At 35.5% G+C, this 16,880-nt stretch overlaps 1 protein-coding gene and 1 non-coding gene across 2 annotated transcripts in view; both read right to left on the bottom strand.

Annotated features, from left to right (window-relative positions):
* Positions 1-16,880, bottom strand: part of CTNNA3 (catenin alpha 3) — a 1,821,585-nt gene that overhangs the window by 700,657 nt on the left and 1,104,048 nt on the right. Inside the window, exon 10 of the mRNA XM_054522537.2 lies at positions 9,391-9,483. Coding sequence (XP_054378512.1) covers positions 9,391-9,483 — 93 coding nt within the window. The remainder of the gene's footprint in view (positions 1-9,390; positions 9,484-16,880) is intronic.
* LOC112135353 (small nucleolar RNA U13) lies at positions 5,376-5,477 on the bottom strand. Its single transcript, XR_002916649.1, has one exon. It is a non-coding gene; the product is annotated as a small nucleolar RNA U13 (small nucleolar RNA).

The following is a 16,880-nucleotide window of genomic DNA, read 5'->3' as shown; positions in this document are numbered from 1 at the left end:
AATTGGTAGACTGCATAAAGAAAATGCGGTACATATACACCATGGAATACTCTGCAGCCATAAAAAAGAATGAGATCATGTCCTTTGCAGTAACATGGATGGAGCTGGAGGCCATTATTCTTAGCAAACTAACATGTAACAGAAAGCCAAATACTGCATGTTCTTACTTATAAGTGGGAGCTAAATGAGGAACACAGATGGACACATAGAGGGAAACAATACACTGGTGCCTGCTGGAGAGTAGAGGGTGGGAGGAGGAAGAGGAATCAGGGAAAATAACTAATGGGTACTAGGCTTAATACCTGGGTGACAAAATAATCTCCAGGAATAGACTTCATGTGTATCTTTTGAATAGCCCCTAGTTTGTGTGTAAAAATACCCGTGGGGCTATGGTCCCGGAGCAAATGCTTCAGGCCCCGTGACATGAGCTTACCCTACATAACAAACCTGCACATGTACCCCTGAACTTAAAAGTTTTTTTAAAAAGGCCAGATAGTAACTATTTTAGGTTAGGTGGATGGTCTCTTTCCTTGTTGTATGAAAGCACCCCTAGACAATACATAAAGGAACTCACATGGCTGTGTTTCAATAACAGTTTATTTAGACATGTTGGGGGAAAAAAAAATGTCCCGAAGACCTGAATAAACATTTCTCAAAAGAAGACATAAGAATGTTCAACATTACTAGTTATCAAGGAAATTCAAATCAAACCCCAATGAGATATAATCTCAGGCCAGTTAGAATAGCTATTATTAAAAGAACAAAAAAATAACACTAGCAAGGATGTGGAGAAAGGGAAATGCTCGTACACTGTTGGTGGGAATATAAAGTCATACAGCAAATATGGAAAACTGTATGGAGGTTTCTCAAAAAACTAAAAATAGAGGTACCATATGATCCAGCAATCCCAGTGCTGGGTATATACCCCCAAATAATGGAAATCAATATGTTAAAGAGTTATCTGTACTCCCATGTTTATTGCAGCACTGTTCACAATAGCCAAAATATGGAATCAACCTGTGTTCATTAACATATGAATAAATAAAAAACATGTGGCATGTGGCATATGTGTGTATATATACATGCACACATACAATGGAATATTATTCAGCCACAAAAAATGAAATCCTGTCTTTTGCAGCAATACAGATTGAACTGGAGGTCATTATGTTAGGTAAAACAAGCTAGGCACGGAAAGACAAATATTGCATGTTCTTACTAAAACTGTGGATCTCATGGAGGTAGAACGGTGGTTACCAGAGGCCAGAAACAGAAGAAGGGGCAGTGAAGAGAAGTTGGTTAATGGGTACAAAAATAGTTAGATAGAAAAAGTAAGTTCAGGTATTAGATAGTACAGTAGGAAAATTATAATTGACAATAACTTATTATATGCTTCAAATAGCTAGAAGGGAAGAATTGTAGTCTCCAACACAAAAAAAAGGATAAATATTTGAGGTGCTGAACATTCCCAATTACACTGATTTGATTATTACACATTGTTTATGTATCCAAATATCATACGTACCCCCAAAATATATATAACTATGATATACCAATTAATAAACACACAAATAAAGAAAAAAATAACTGATAGTAAAAAGTATGGTAGGACTTTATGGTAAAAGTCTGCAAGGTGGAGCTTCCCAGTGATTCTCTTTTCCACAATTAGGTTTACTTTTCAATTTAAGGGGGAAAAAATCTAGGGATGTGGTTTCTGGCCCCTGCCCTCTCCTCGTTTCCCGCAATGCTGCTGAAACTATTCTTTGGTTAAGATGACTGCTCACTTCCTAATTTCCAAATTGTCAGTACTCATCCCTCTGGACTTCACTGGAGTATCTGGCTTTGCTGATCACTGTGCTGAAATGCTCCCATTTGCTAGGCTTCCAGCAAGCCACACTTCCCTGACTTTCCTCTTAATTTGCTCATTGTTCTTTTTCGGGTTCCTCTTCCTTTTCTCTCCCAGATGTGTTTTCTTAAGGTTATGCCTTTGATTCTTTTATTTTTATTTTGCTCTTTAGCAATCTCATCCCACATTTATGGTTCTAATCATCACATCTATATGAATGGCTACCATAATCTGGTGGTGACATCTCAAGTTCTTGTAGTTTTGTTTTCTATCATCTCAACCTGGATCTTCCGGTAGTAACTTAAATATATTCATTTCTGTCCTAAAGTGTCCCTTTCTTAATTTTTTTTCCAATTTCTTCTAATATAACCACTGTTTTCCCAGGTACTAGGCTATAAACCTCAAATTCATTCCCTTTCACCTCCATCATCACAATCATCTAATTTGTTTTCAATTTCTGATCAATTTATATTGTCCATTTGCAATTTGTCCCATCTTAAAAATTCTTATTCCTACATCTCTTATTCAGATCCTGACTTCTGCATGTAATATTCAATCATCTTTTAGCGGGTCATGCCTCTCCCTTTTCCCATTCAGTTGACACAGCATTTTCAAATCAATCTTCCGAAAGCACAGCTGTGATGATGTCACTCTCCTACTCAAAACCTGTAGTACCTGTAGTAACTAAACCAAATCTATGAAACCAATCTAAACCCCTTCACTTGGCACTAAGGGCTACAACTTACCTTTCCACGGACTATGCCCTCCCACTGGTTTTTAAGTGGGGCAACATCACTTTACTAGGAGGTTTATGGAAATGTGTGAAGGCACTTTTGGTTATTAGAAAGACTGGTCTGGGGGAGGTGGAAGTTGTGTTTTAGTGCTGATTCTGAGCTTTCTGGCCTCCCCAGAAAAGGTTGAGCTCCACCACTGTGACTGTATCACACAACAAAGAATTGTTCCACCCAAAATCCAAGGGCGCCTCCTGTAAAGAAACAACGTGGCTTAGACAGACTCAATTGCTTACTTTTTTCAATTTCTATTATATGTTTTTCCATCTCCGCTGCCTAGAATGCCCTTTTCATATTTTCCCAAATGTGCAAATCTTGCTTCTCCTTTAAGGCCCATGGAAAATGACATTTTTCTGTGGGCTCTCACTGTGTTCCCTGACATGAATCCAATTTTCATGCCATTTCCACCGATTCCTCCCAAACACCACTTCCTTTCTATCTGGATAATAAATTTTCAATTTTGATTATAAACTTAATGTCAGCAGGCTCTATCTTTATTTTCCTCCATGACTAGAAGAACGTTGTCCAGGCCAGCACAGATCCCTTATGTTGATGTGCTTAATATCACAGCACACACCATGATTATAAATGAGGCTGTAAACACTTTGGTTTGTAATTCATTCTGAGATTCTTGCCTTGGCCGGCATGTGAAACCATGCTTATTCTAGGCTATGTACTTTAAAGTCATTATCTAATTTTTTACCCCACTTCCCCACTTGAGTTTGATGGCCATGACTTCTCCTCCGCAAATTCTGTTTCTTCTGCCAGGACACACCACCTCCATATTTTCCTTCTAATAAAACTTAGGCCTTAAAATTCGTATTTCTCAGAACTGCTCCATTGAATACCCCCTAAATCCCCACCCCCTGCCCCTGCCTCACCCTAGCTTCATGGATGCTCCCAGTAGGTGGTCTGTAAGTATTTGTTGAATGAAGAGATCCTTGGAGTAGGTGGAAGAAAGTGGCTGTGTAATTGTAACAAGATACAGAGCAGTGATAGGACAAAGGCACAGACATTTATTTCCAGTCTTAGTAGCTGTGCTCATAGCTGCACCCATGCACTCTCTCCCCACATAGATACCTCATCATCACTAGAAAGAAACTGGTACTAAACTTACATTTGAAATCACCCTAGTCAGTCTTGAGGATACACCACTCAATTATTATAAGCTTTTTAAAAATAAAATCACCTCATTTAAGTCTTTTTTACATTATGACACGACTGTTTGTTTCCAAAGTCTTAAGAGCATTTTGTGCCATTCTCTAAAGTGAAAAGAAATAAATTAGGCATAAATTATAAAAGGCCTGATATGGCTCTTACATGATTCTTAAAGAATATGGTCATTTTACATGGAATATTTGGGTCCTATATTGTTTCATTGCAAACAAAACCTCCATCATCATCATCAACAGTAGATGAAAGAAAATATATTTGCTTCCCCAAAGCTTGATACTTAGAAAATTAAGTGCTTTCAGTTCGCAGATATGACAACTTCTCTATCAGAAAAACAAATAAAAAACCCATACAAATAAGCACATAGTTTTCCATTTGAAAGAAATAGTCTAATGCCCTTACTGAAGTGTGTACTAAATACATCATAACTTAATCAGAACAAGTTGCTGTTTTTACAAAATAGTCCTGTCCATGCAGAGAGAGATAATGCCAGTCACTTCACATGACTGATACTTCAACAGACAAAGTGTCATACTGGGACTTTTATCACTTTGATTAGAAATTGGGAGTTTCTACACTCCCAGAAAACAAAAAAGGAAGGAGAATAGCAATGGCTTCCAGCATTTATCTGCCAATGAATATAGTCCGAAAAAGGTCATTGAGGTATAATCATTCACTCAGCAAAAATGTACCGAGTACCTACTATGTGTCAAGCATTATTCTTAGGAAATATCAGTGGAACAAAAATTCCTATCCTCATGCAGTTTATGGCTTTCCATGCTAAAATATGAATACAAGTGATCTCCAGTGCATGTCCTAGCCCAAATACTTTGTTCTTTTTATATTTCACATGCTTCTCTAGGGCAATCTTGACTTTCTTCCCTACTTATCAACACACCCAATATACACCTCTTTTAGAAATTATAGATTTTCAGTAACAACTTATAAAAATATTATCTCTTTATACCCAACCACATCACTGAAAATAAATTAGGCATCTTTGGAATCTGTTTTAGCCCTGTCAGGTCATTGGATACTACTTGGTGAGAGCAACAGATAGCTATAACAAAGCAGGACTACATAGTGACTCAAACTAGACAGTGATTGGAAAACTTGACTTATTTTAGAACAACATATTTTAGAACCACATTTCTCTCTTGTGATTCTGGAAAATCTAAGTACTTAGGAGGGTCTGCCTAATTGAATGTGTGTTCACCACAGGGAAAATACCCCAGGTTTTCATCATGATTTTTGTTAATTAGTGAATCTTATTTATGGAAAGAACACTTAAGAGGATCTCATTCTTGCACTTCTCAATAATGAAATTATCTCTCCAATATTTTTGTCAAGGTATACCCTATTTTGCTTTTGTTTAAACACTTCCAGTAACGAGGTGATAGCTCACTATGGCTTAAAACAACTTATTCTTTTTCTGCCTATCCTTTAAACTATGGGCCCAGGACTCAGCATGAAATTCTTGATGTGGACATTCCTGTGCCAAGTATATTGAAAATTTCCTTCTATTTCACAAGCTAAGTATCATAATCATTTTATTTTATTTTTCATGTCATACCAATAATGTGCTAGTGTCATAACAAGGTTTGAGGGAGGCATGTGTCACACATGAGCATGAAAATCCAATGATCACACTTACACTATAAAAAGATCAATTATTTCAACACTATAAGTCAGTCCCCATATCATGCTACTGACTTATACTGTTAAGTCACCTAAATTAGTACTTTTAACTTTCTGGACTTTTCAGGCCACAGATATTTTTCAAAGAAGAAAGAGACACAGGAAGGAGAAGGAACTGACATAGGGAGGGTATATTTTTATTTTTTTATTAGTAAAGTAAAAAAATACTTTTTATTTATTGATAATTTATTTTTTGCCAAAAATAAAAATGTAAAAAAACTATTATCTACTTTATTATTTCATAAATCAAATATTTCTGATAAATATAAAGTAGTAAATATAAAACCTGAGAATGAAAAGTTGAATAAATTTCATTATATGGAAAAAAGCTAACTACACTGAGCTACTTTTGCTATAGACCATGACAATGCTTTCATAGATCCAAGTTTGAAATTCACTGAACAAGAGAGCAAATGTCCCTCTCAACTCCTGATGACCCACATGCTTTTGATGTGCAATAGTTTCACTATACGTTCGTGCAATAGGTTGTATTTAAGCTAAGGCCCTGACTTTATATTTGCCCTTATTTAATTTCAGCTTATGAGTTTTCAAACATTAGACCATTCTACCTTTCTCAGTTTTGTGCCTTACACAAATATAAAATGTTTACTTTTTCAGTATTCTTCCAAGTCACTTGTTAAAGTGGAGCAAGGATTAAGCCCTATAGATGGCTTTATCCTTCCACCAGGTTGAGTATAACTGTTCACACACCTGTAGTACTCCGGCAATCATCCAGACCACATTTCTCTCTTTCATAAAACAGACAGATCCATTAGAGGATCTCAGGATTGGGTTTCAAAAGGCTTCTAGACCCACTTTTCACCCAAGGTTTGTTTGTGGCCCCATAAAATACCTTGGTCAACTAGTCACTCTCCTTGTGTTAAATGTGTGTAGTGTTGAGAAACTCCAAATCCTGTGTTCTCAATAAAGTCCAATTCCTGTCAGGATAGCTCTGTTAAAAAAACTCATCTCTATATTGAGATAAAATTTGCATTCTTCTAACATCTGCTCATAGGTTGTATTCTGCCCCTTGGGGCCCTTCAGAACAAGTCATTCACATCATAGTCCTTTAAAGATATAATGAGAGTGATTGTGTTTCTCCAGGTCTTTTCCTGGCTAAAAATTCCCTATTGCTTTTCTGAGGTGTTCATATGATATAGTTTCAACTCATGTCACTATTTCAAATACCTCTGCTAAGTATGCTCAAAGTGACAAATCTTTTTTGAAGGGTGATACCTATAACTGGGCAAAGCTTTACAGTTGTAGTCCTTTGTACACAGTAAGAACCAGAACAACTCAATTCACTGAAAGCTAGGTGAATTCAATTGTACTTAACAAATAGAAATTCAGGGCCACCCTATCAGCTCCTCCTGACCCAGGACTTACCTGACTCACTTTAAAATCAATGTAGCCTATGAATTCAGATCTCATCCTTGGTCAGTATCTATGCATAAAATAGCCACTGTAAAGGACTTTTTTCTATCAGTTACAGCTCAAAGTAATTATACTGTCTTTTCTTCATCTTATTAAAAATAAGACACATCATATTAAGAAAAATATCAAGAGGTTGTTGCCAAAATCATCCCTGCCCTCTATGAATATAGAATGATTTATCATTATAGCAACCTTCTCACTGATTTATACACTGAACAAATATTTATTGAACATCCAATATATATTTTATTTCTGCTAGGTACAGGGGATATTAATAGTGAATAAGGGAGATCAAATCATTGACTTCATGAACTTTCTGTGTGAGTGTGTAATACATATAATAAAGGTAACAATATAAAATATAACTTCAGGTTGTGATATAGACTCTAAAATAAATAAATATGGTAACATAATAAGTCATAGCTGGAGGAGTGATTTAGGGAGAAGGGAGATTGATCTCTGAGAAGATGGTATTTAAGCTGAGTCCTCGTAAACTGAACATAAAAGAAGTTGTCCATATGGCCGTATGGGAAAAGAACACTGGGGAATTACCAAGTGCAAACATAATATAATGTTTATATAAACTTGTACATGTGTACGTGTATTTATGTTTATAAGTATATATGAACATGTGTATACAAATATATATTAGACAACGGAAATATTTATAAGTCCTTATGGGATGTGTGTGAAACAATGGTGGAATTTCACAGTAATTGAGAAAGGATCAACTATTTAATATATGATGGTGGCCCAAATGTCAACACTACTAAATGAAATGATCTCCACCTCATGTTAGACATAAAAATATATTTCAGAGGGAATAAATATCTGTATGTTGAATAATAATACTTTACTCTTTTAACAACAAAATGTGGGAAATATGTGACATATTTGTTGGTAGAATGTCTTAACAAGGCACAAAACCACAAACCAGGACACACAGTAGGTGCTCCATAACTATATATTTAAATAATTAAAAGATAAATCATATGTTTACATTAAAGTTCTTAAAATCTTCTGTGACTGAAAAATTATTTAAAAATATGTCAAAAGACATGGGCAACAGAGATATTTTTAATAAACCTAAGCAAATTAATTACAAAAAAGACAACCCAACTAAAATTGGAAAATTGGAAAAGGATATAAGCAAGTCACCAAATTAGAAAGCCAAATAGTCAATAAATATTTGCAAAAAGAATGTTCTCACTAGGAATCAGAAAATTACACATTAAAACCAACGAGAGATACTTAATACTCTTCAGATTGAAAAGGCATTTTAAAAAGTGATAACCTTGAGCATTATTCACAATGTGCAGAGATGAGAACACTTAAAGAGTGTTGATGGGAGTATATTTCATTCAACTACTTTAGAGACCTCGTTGCAGTATTCTGTTCCCTCTGGAGTTTCATAGAAAATTGACATCAGTTGGGAGATCTCAGCTGCAGGTCCTCTAGATCCCACTTTTCCAGCTTGTTCTTACTTGTTAATCAACACTAAGTCCAAAGAAGCAGTTTCCTTCACAGTTTCCTTAATATTCTTCGAGATGAAATTGTCAGCAAGGCAAATCAAGAATTTAACACATGCCCTACTTTTTGTAGACTGAGAATCTCAGGAGATGTCCAGAGACTTAAAGTCCCTAATCTCTGTTATATTTCTCATCCTTATAACATTTGTGGTCTTTATTAGGAAGTATCCATATTATATCCTGCTTCTTCTCAGATAAGAGTGTTTAAAATTGCTCTATGTGTATCTTGATTCATGGCTTCAAAACCATTTGTCATGTAGAAATAATTCCCTAAAAGTGTATCACTCTTCAGATTTTAAGAAACATCTGAATTACTGACAAGAAAATATTTCTTAACTTTTTTCAAACCCATACCTTCTTTGATAAAAGAAAAAAAGAGTCAATCCTTTCAGCTGATTTGAAATTTCAAAATAAATAATTACTAAAAATAAATCAAATCATTTGGACAAAGCACCCTTGCCTCAGGAGATTCCAATATGGCCACTTAAAGAATGTCAGTCTTTTTCTCTACTCTCTTTTTAAGAATCACCTTAGGACAATTCAGTCTTCCATACTTCAAACAAACATTTTGGTCAGGCACGGTGGCTCACGCCTGTAATCCCAGCACTTTGGGAGGCCGAGGTGGGCAGATCACTTGAGGTCAGGAGTTCAAGACCAGCCTGGCCAACATGGTGAAACCCCGTCTCTACTAAAAATACAGAAATTAGCCAGGCATGGTGGCACATGCCTGTAATCCCAGCTACTCAGGACGCAGAGGTTGCAGTGAGCTGAGGTCACGCCACTGCATTCCAGCCTGGGCAACAGAGTGAGACCTGGTCTCAAAAAAAAAAAAAAAAAAAAAGTGTATTTCATATGCATAAAAGCATTAGGAATTATATATAATTTTACACACAAAAAGACAGTAACTTAGTTATCATACCTGTGGACACAAGGTTTCCAAATGATTGGCTGCAATTTTGACAATTTTAATTCCATCTTCATTTGTTGACATGGAACAAGCAAGATTTGCCACCTTAAATACAATCCAAAATAATGGAAATTATTTTAGATTATCAAGGAAATGCAGCAACACTTATACTGAACAAGAACGTGTACACATTCATTGAGAATCTCAATGACAAATAACATTCTCAAAATCATCACTGGTATCTATTTTATGAAAGAATTCAGAGAATCTATTAAAGCAAATAACAATAGAAGGACCTAGATAATTGTTTAAAATGAGAAGGAGAGACTAGTGAGCAAATCAGTAAACCCTATACAGTCTTTTGGTATAAACATCTAACCCACAATAAGAAGCTATTATGAAACTGGAAAAACAAAAGTTTACCTATGGATTGAATGCTAATAGGTTTTTGGAATCGCATATGATTGTGATTTATTTTAAATTTGTAATTGGTTTATTATTTCCCAGAGGTCTATTACTCATATTTAAGTTGCATTAAGTATGACTGTATCTTTATACGTTTTGTTTGCATCAAATATACTACAAAGCTGAACAAATACAAGATAATTAACTTCTTCCTGCTCTTGATTTTCCACTACAACTTCATGGGCACCGTTTGACATTCCTGCAGTGCATTTGATTCAAGCATTAGTGACCCCAAATTTCTCTTATATTATTGCTTTTGAAATTTACATTTTCTTCCAACAAAATGAGCGCTCTTTTAATTACCATTGTGTCCATGACCCAAATCCAAGGTTTACAAATACTTTCTTCAGACCATGAAACAGCCATAATAAAGAGTGAGAGGTTATTTTTCCTTCCTCTGAACCCCACTCTTGTTCAACATTCTACTTACTAACACAGTAAGGCTTATGGACAGAGGCAATGTTTTCTCTCATCTACAAAATATATCATTGTCTTTATCATTGCAAGGAGACACTTTACCTAACAATAATTTTTCTAACTTTTAAAATATCTCTCAGTTGTTTTATACTTTAACATTGCAGTTTTTCCTGCTAAGATCTAAAATACATCCAGTTGCAGAGAAACCACGCATTAGCCACATGCATGCATTAGCCACAAACAACATATGACTTTGGATCACTATTTTAAGAGTACCACAAAATGTTATTTAAATGGATTTACAGTCTTTGCTTTTTTATAACATTTCTTTTAATATGCCAATAGTGAAATAACTCCTTGGTTTTCATTCATATACAATGAAATAACAGCCATACATTATTTAACTGTGGAAGGGCATTGCTCACTTTATTAATGTACATGGGGATGGCTTACTTGAAAAGGTCTTTTGCTGACTTGAAGGTCACAATGCCTCAACTTTCATATCTGACACATAATTAGCACATTTGTGAGTTATTTGAAAAGGGCAACAGTTTCTGTGCCCCTTTCCACTCCCCAAACCCCAATCACTAAAAGTGAAGCTTAACAGTCTAATTGCTTTAATTTGTATTATATTAATTCACATTGCATTTGCAAAAAATATTGACCTGTAAATTTGAGCACTGTTTGTTTAAAGTAAAAAAATAAAAATAAAAATAAAAATCATTGGCTCAATGTGGTCAAATTATAAGAATGCTGGTTAACCCGAAGCTTAGAAATTATAAAAAAACTGCCCCTATGTAGATACTCTTTTACTTTACTTACTTATATTTAATATATCTTCATTTTCTTCTTTTTCCTTTTGAAAATATACATTCTTCTTCTGGATATTTGCTGGCCACCAGGCTTATTAAAAGCCAATTAAGTGACTGACATAGTATGAAAATTATGTTAAACACAATTTGTGTCTATATTAGCAGAATTAATTTTATACAACCCTCTAATGAAAATACAACACAACTGAAAGTTGTGTTTTCTACTCAAAGGTTTCTGCTCAGTCATCATACTAACACTCTTTTTGTCTTCATGTATTCTATGCCTGCACATACCTGAACTTCTCCTTACCAGAACTGTTCTGTCAAATAAAGTTTCTAGGTAATAGAGTATATTTCAAGTCATGTTCAGTTTTAGTGCTATTTTGTACAAACAAGGTTGAATTTTAAGATACGTAGTATCTGTGACAAAACAGAAAAGTGTTAGAAATAAAATATCTTTACATTTCAAATTTGAATGATTTTATGATGTATTTTTTAACATTACATCAGTGTGTGAATGAAAGCCAAATTTATTCTAATGATGATTCTTCCTAAATTCTGCATGGCTCTTTAGTCAAGCATGTTCCCAAGAACAGTAGAAATGTAATTCCCTGCTGGTCAAAGAATACAGCCTGCAAATAAGATGTTCTGTAAAAATGGTTTTAGATATTTGGACATTTGATATCCTTTGTGTATCTGGGCAAAATCTGGGCAAAGCTTTGTTAGTATTCATAAGATCTCTGTAGAATGTTTCTGCTCACTGAGGGAAACAAGGATATAGGGAGTTTTTGGAGAGAAACAGATTTGGGTTTGAACCCAGTTCCTACAGTTAATAAGCTTCTGATCATGAGCAAGATATTAAATTATTTGACCTTGTTTTGTCACCTATAAAATGAGTATGATAATGACTACCTCACTGGGATGCTGTGAGAATTAAACGAGATAATGTATGGGGAGAGTCTGAAGCCTGGTGGCCCTCACTATGTATGAATTGCCTTCCATTTAATCTATCTCTCAACTAATGGAAAGAAAAAGAAAAGAAAAAAAGAAATTTCATACTCTCAGAGGTTTTGTAGAATTAAAGCCTTAGGAGCCTAAAGAAATTTAACAATATGTCTGACCCAAGAGCCACAAACTCAAATGCTTTCAAGAGCCATGCAGGGATGGGATACAAACATTGAGTCTAGATTGAACTCAGTGGTAGGCTGGGGTTGTGGGTCCCCAAACAAAATGATTATGTATGCCCTACTGAAAGGCATTCATTAAAACGAGACAAATGAAAGGAAAAACTCAATATCTTAGCCAAACTAACAGTCTGTTGGCTTACTTTAGTTCACAGGTCACCATTTTGTGACATTTAACCCCACTCCCTAATCCTATATTGTATAAATAAGAAAACAAAATTAAGCAGGGGGATGAAACATACTCAAACCAACCAATGGCAGGGTGACTATTAACTAGCAATATGTGTGTGTCCTTTTTGCTACCCTGAAGAAAGTCTTGAAAAGCATTCTGGCATTGAAATGATTGACCAGACTTTTTATGGATATTTTGCTACATCCTTAACCAAGTCTACAAAAAGCAGAATCTAAATTATCTTAAATAAACAGGACGAAAGGTAGTTATTTAAATTTACACAGTTATTGAAAAGAAAAACCTGGGACAAAATGTTCTTTCATTTTTATGAAAGATTAAATTACATCCTTAAAATAATTACCAATATTGTAATAATTTAAAAGCAAACAAGAAGTCTTCAAACAGGGATACGTGTCTTGTTATGAGAGGAGAGTGAAGTTTTGTATTAGCATCCCTCTCTTGCAGCTCTTTCCTTCCCACCATTCCTTCTGCCCTCTAAAATGTATGGTATATTCTAGGCCCTTTAAACATGGCTGACCTTATTGCCCTATTTGGGCTCTAAAAAACATTGTAGATGCAAATGCCTAGCCAGATAATTCCTCAACTGAACAATCATGTTGATGTTTGTTCCCTTCTTTCTGATTCCTAGTTCAAGTTCATTTTATTTATTTATTTATTTAGAGACCGAGTCTCACTATGTCACCCAGGCTGGAGTGCAGTGGCTCTATCTAGGCTCACTGCAACCTCCGCCTCCTGGGCTCAAACGATCCTCCCACCACAGCCCCTCAAGTAGCTGGGACTACAGGTGCGCACCACCACACCTGGCTAATTTTTGTATTTTTTGTAGAGACGGGGTTTTGCCATGTTGGCTAAGCTGGTTTCGACCTCCTGAGCTCAAGCAATCCATCTGCCTCAGTCTCCCAAAGTGCTAGGATTACAGCCATGTGCCATGCCACTGGTCCCTAGTTCCAGTTCTGTATACTAGTTAGTATGTTTCTGTCATGATTTCCGTTTGCTGGACTTTGAGTCTTTTCTTTCACTCAGCAGAGAACATAGTATCCTTCACTCCCTAACCCATAGTTTCAGGTGAGAAACTCCCTGTTGTGGAGCCTGGCCTTGTAGAATCCTGACACCTAGGCTTGTCCTGTCCCTCACTCTCTATCAAGGTCAGGAGGATGATCATGCTTGACACAAAAGAATGAGTCACCAGTGGTAGAGCCAGGGACAGCAATAAAACAGATATTTTGAGATGGAAAATTTTCTCAATGACCCTTTAAAAAAGATCTACCATACTATAGGTTAAGTCTGCTTTTCGTCATTACTTTGTTCTAATCTGGTAAAGATATTCTATTTTAAATATATTGACTATCAGAGCATGGTATGTTTTAACGTTCTAGTATTAAGTTTTATCTGAAATCTCAGGAGCACTGGTAGTGTTCTCAGTCATCTTTGAAAACTGAAATGGAATCATTGTTAGGAATGAGTACACTATTTGGACAGCCGCTTATCACATATCATTCAGTCTGCCACTGAGAAGTTCCCACACAGGTATTTACCTGTAATATGATCTCTCCAGAACACGAAGCAAACCTTGATGTTTGCTGAGATTTTCATTGTCATACATTCATTGTTTATATATTGTTCACATAGTTAATTGTAATATCATGTCACCACGTGTCCTAGCTCTCAATGGGGGAGAAAGGTCACTGTCTCATTTTCATGCATTTTCCCATCTGGCAATTGGTCATGCAACTCTTGTGTAAATACTTCCAGAGGCAGAGAATTTATTGTCTTGCAGGGCAGTCTAGTCCCATTGCAGGACAGCCCAAAGTTACAAAGTTACACAAGTTATAAAGTTCTTCTTTATAAGGAGATGAAATATTTCTCTCAACAACTTTCTCCTAGTTGTTCTAGAATCCAGAATGGCAAATATATTCAATAATGGAAATAAAATGGGGCCTACAAAATATCCAAATCAATAGTTCTCAACTTGTGGGATAAGAGAGATGGTAAGAGTAATAGAATCACCAGTAAATAGCTATTAAAAAGAAAAGTCCAATTCCCTTCTGTCAAGATATTCTGGTATATTAAGTGTGTATATGCACGGAAGTCAGAGGTGTAAGGACTGTATAATTAGATTTTTTAAAAGTTCTCCCAGGTGATTCTGATATACCACCTCCCCCATCCCCAACACATACACACACACAACAACAACAACAACAACAACAATACACACATGACAACACACAGATACATACTAGGATTTTGGTTAATTTTTATTTGTTTGAATAGACAGTCTTTCCCGAAGATAAATGTACTGAGGTGAAAGTCTAAAAAAGAATGACCTGAACATGTGTGGGATAGCGTAGGAAGTTTAATAGAAAGCTTCACAAATTAGAGGCAAGAAATAATGACTTAAACTTCTACTTGAGAAATAGAGAAAAGGTTAAAAATTAAAATAAGAAAATCAAGTGTAGGGGATATTCTGACCTTCCATCCAAAATCCATTCCTCCTTTTGGTAATAACACTGATTTCCCTCGGAGAGCAGTTCTTTTTCTAACCAGTGTAAAGTCTTGGTACGACTGTCAATCAAGGATCCTGGTCCTCCCCTAGGTCTAGCCTGGGCATATCCCTCACTTACTAGTGCCACCTACAGCCCTGAATCACTCTTTGTTCTGTCGAATCTTAGCCTTCTTTCATTTTGATTTATGTGCATTACCTTATGTCTTCCATAAAGTCTTTTATTTTCTTTTTAAGTAAGCCAAATTTATTTTCCTTTGCATACAACCAGAGAACCACAATTCTTAGTAAGTACTGAGCCAGAAACTTATACCCTAAGAATGTACTAATCTCAGATGGATACTTTCAGCAAAGTTGAAAGCTCGTAATGTATAACCATAATTATTTCTGTGAAAGGCAACTTCTTATTAAATGCCTGCCTCTGGGTTTAGTCAGCCTGCATGTACTAGTGTCAGGGACAATTGCAAGGAAGGAGACAGTCATTTCAGTTCCTGCACATACAGATAAGTGTCTTTCTTTGACAATCTAATTCTTCAATGTCTATTAGAACATGTTACATATCAGGTACAAGAGAACATCTAATTCTTGAAGAAAATAATTTATCATTTTTGAGTTTATCTTTCAGCAAGCTGTTCATTCTGTTTGAAAACTACCCCTCACATACTCTTTGAAAATCATACCTATACTTCAAGGCCTGGATCAAATATTGTCTCTTCCACAAACTCTTTTCAGATGCCCAGGATCCGTATCTTTATCTTCCCACACTCTTGCATTATAGCAAATTCTCCTTCTCTCTAAGCTCATTTATGTATCTATCAGATGGTGAGCTCCTTGAGGGTAAAGATGATGATATACTCTTTTTAAAAATATTTTCCCATCAAGTTAAATACCCCAAAAATAGCATTTCATCTATGTAAATAAATAAAAATAATAATTTATCTCTATCTGGAACTGAATCATTGTTAATATAAATTACTGTCTATTGTGTCTGAAATTAACACATTTGGTGAATTCTATTTTTTAAAGTCCTCTGTACAACTTAATTTGTTCATTGGGAGCTGTGTCCTTTCTTCCACTCCTTCCCAATAAAAATGATCCTAATTCTGTACCATATGAATATAAAGGTAAGAATTATTGCTTTAGGTTATGGGGGGAAACACTTGAGAAAAGAAAGTCCTTAGGTTATTAAACTTAACTGCCCCAAGTGGATTTCAGTCTGACTGTGTATATTCATTGGAAACATCAAGATTAGACAAATCTGTAGCAAAGATACAAATAAACAGAGAAAAACTTTGAATATGGGTGTGGAAATAATCTACCTGAAATGGGTTATTTATTTTTAACTTGTATTGGCAAAGGAGACTTGGGTTTCTTTCTGAATTTAGAAATGAATGGCAGTTCATAAAAGCTTGTGAAGAAGCATGAAGAAGGAAAAATGGTGTCTATGCCCCTTGGACACAGTAGTAAGTAGCAAAACTACAAAGTCACTAGCCAAATCACTGATAGATGGAACACTAGAAGTTCTTCAGGTTGGTGGGAGATAGCAAGAGTTGAACTAGATACTTTGAGTTTGAGTTGCCACTGAGATACATAAGAAGACATAAACTACATATAGTTAGATGTGTAGTTAAGAGGGGGTCTACAGTGGAGATATTAATTAAGATGTTACTAGTTTATTGATGGTAATTAGATATTATTATGTGAGGAGAAAAAGTTCTTGGAGATATATAAGATATTAATATTTATTAGGCAGAAACATGAGGTTACTCCTTCAATGAGTCTTAGAAAAAGTGGCCAGAGATAAGAAAGGTTGCCCATGATACTGTGATGTCATGGAGACCAGGAGAAGAAAAGGTTTCAAGAGGACGATATCATATATCAAATGCTGACAGGTCAAGTAGGTTATCCCTGAAAATATCCAATTCAGCCAC

This window comes from Pongo abelii, chromosome 8 (genome assembly GCF_028885655.2).
Source record: "Pongo abelii isolate AG06213 chromosome 8, NHGRI_mPonAbe1-v2.0_pri, whole genome shotgun sequence".
NCBI lineage: Eukaryota > Metazoa > Chordata > Mammalia > Primates > Hominidae > Pongo > Pongo abelii.
This window is presented reverse-complemented; position numbering and strand designations above follow the sequence as displayed.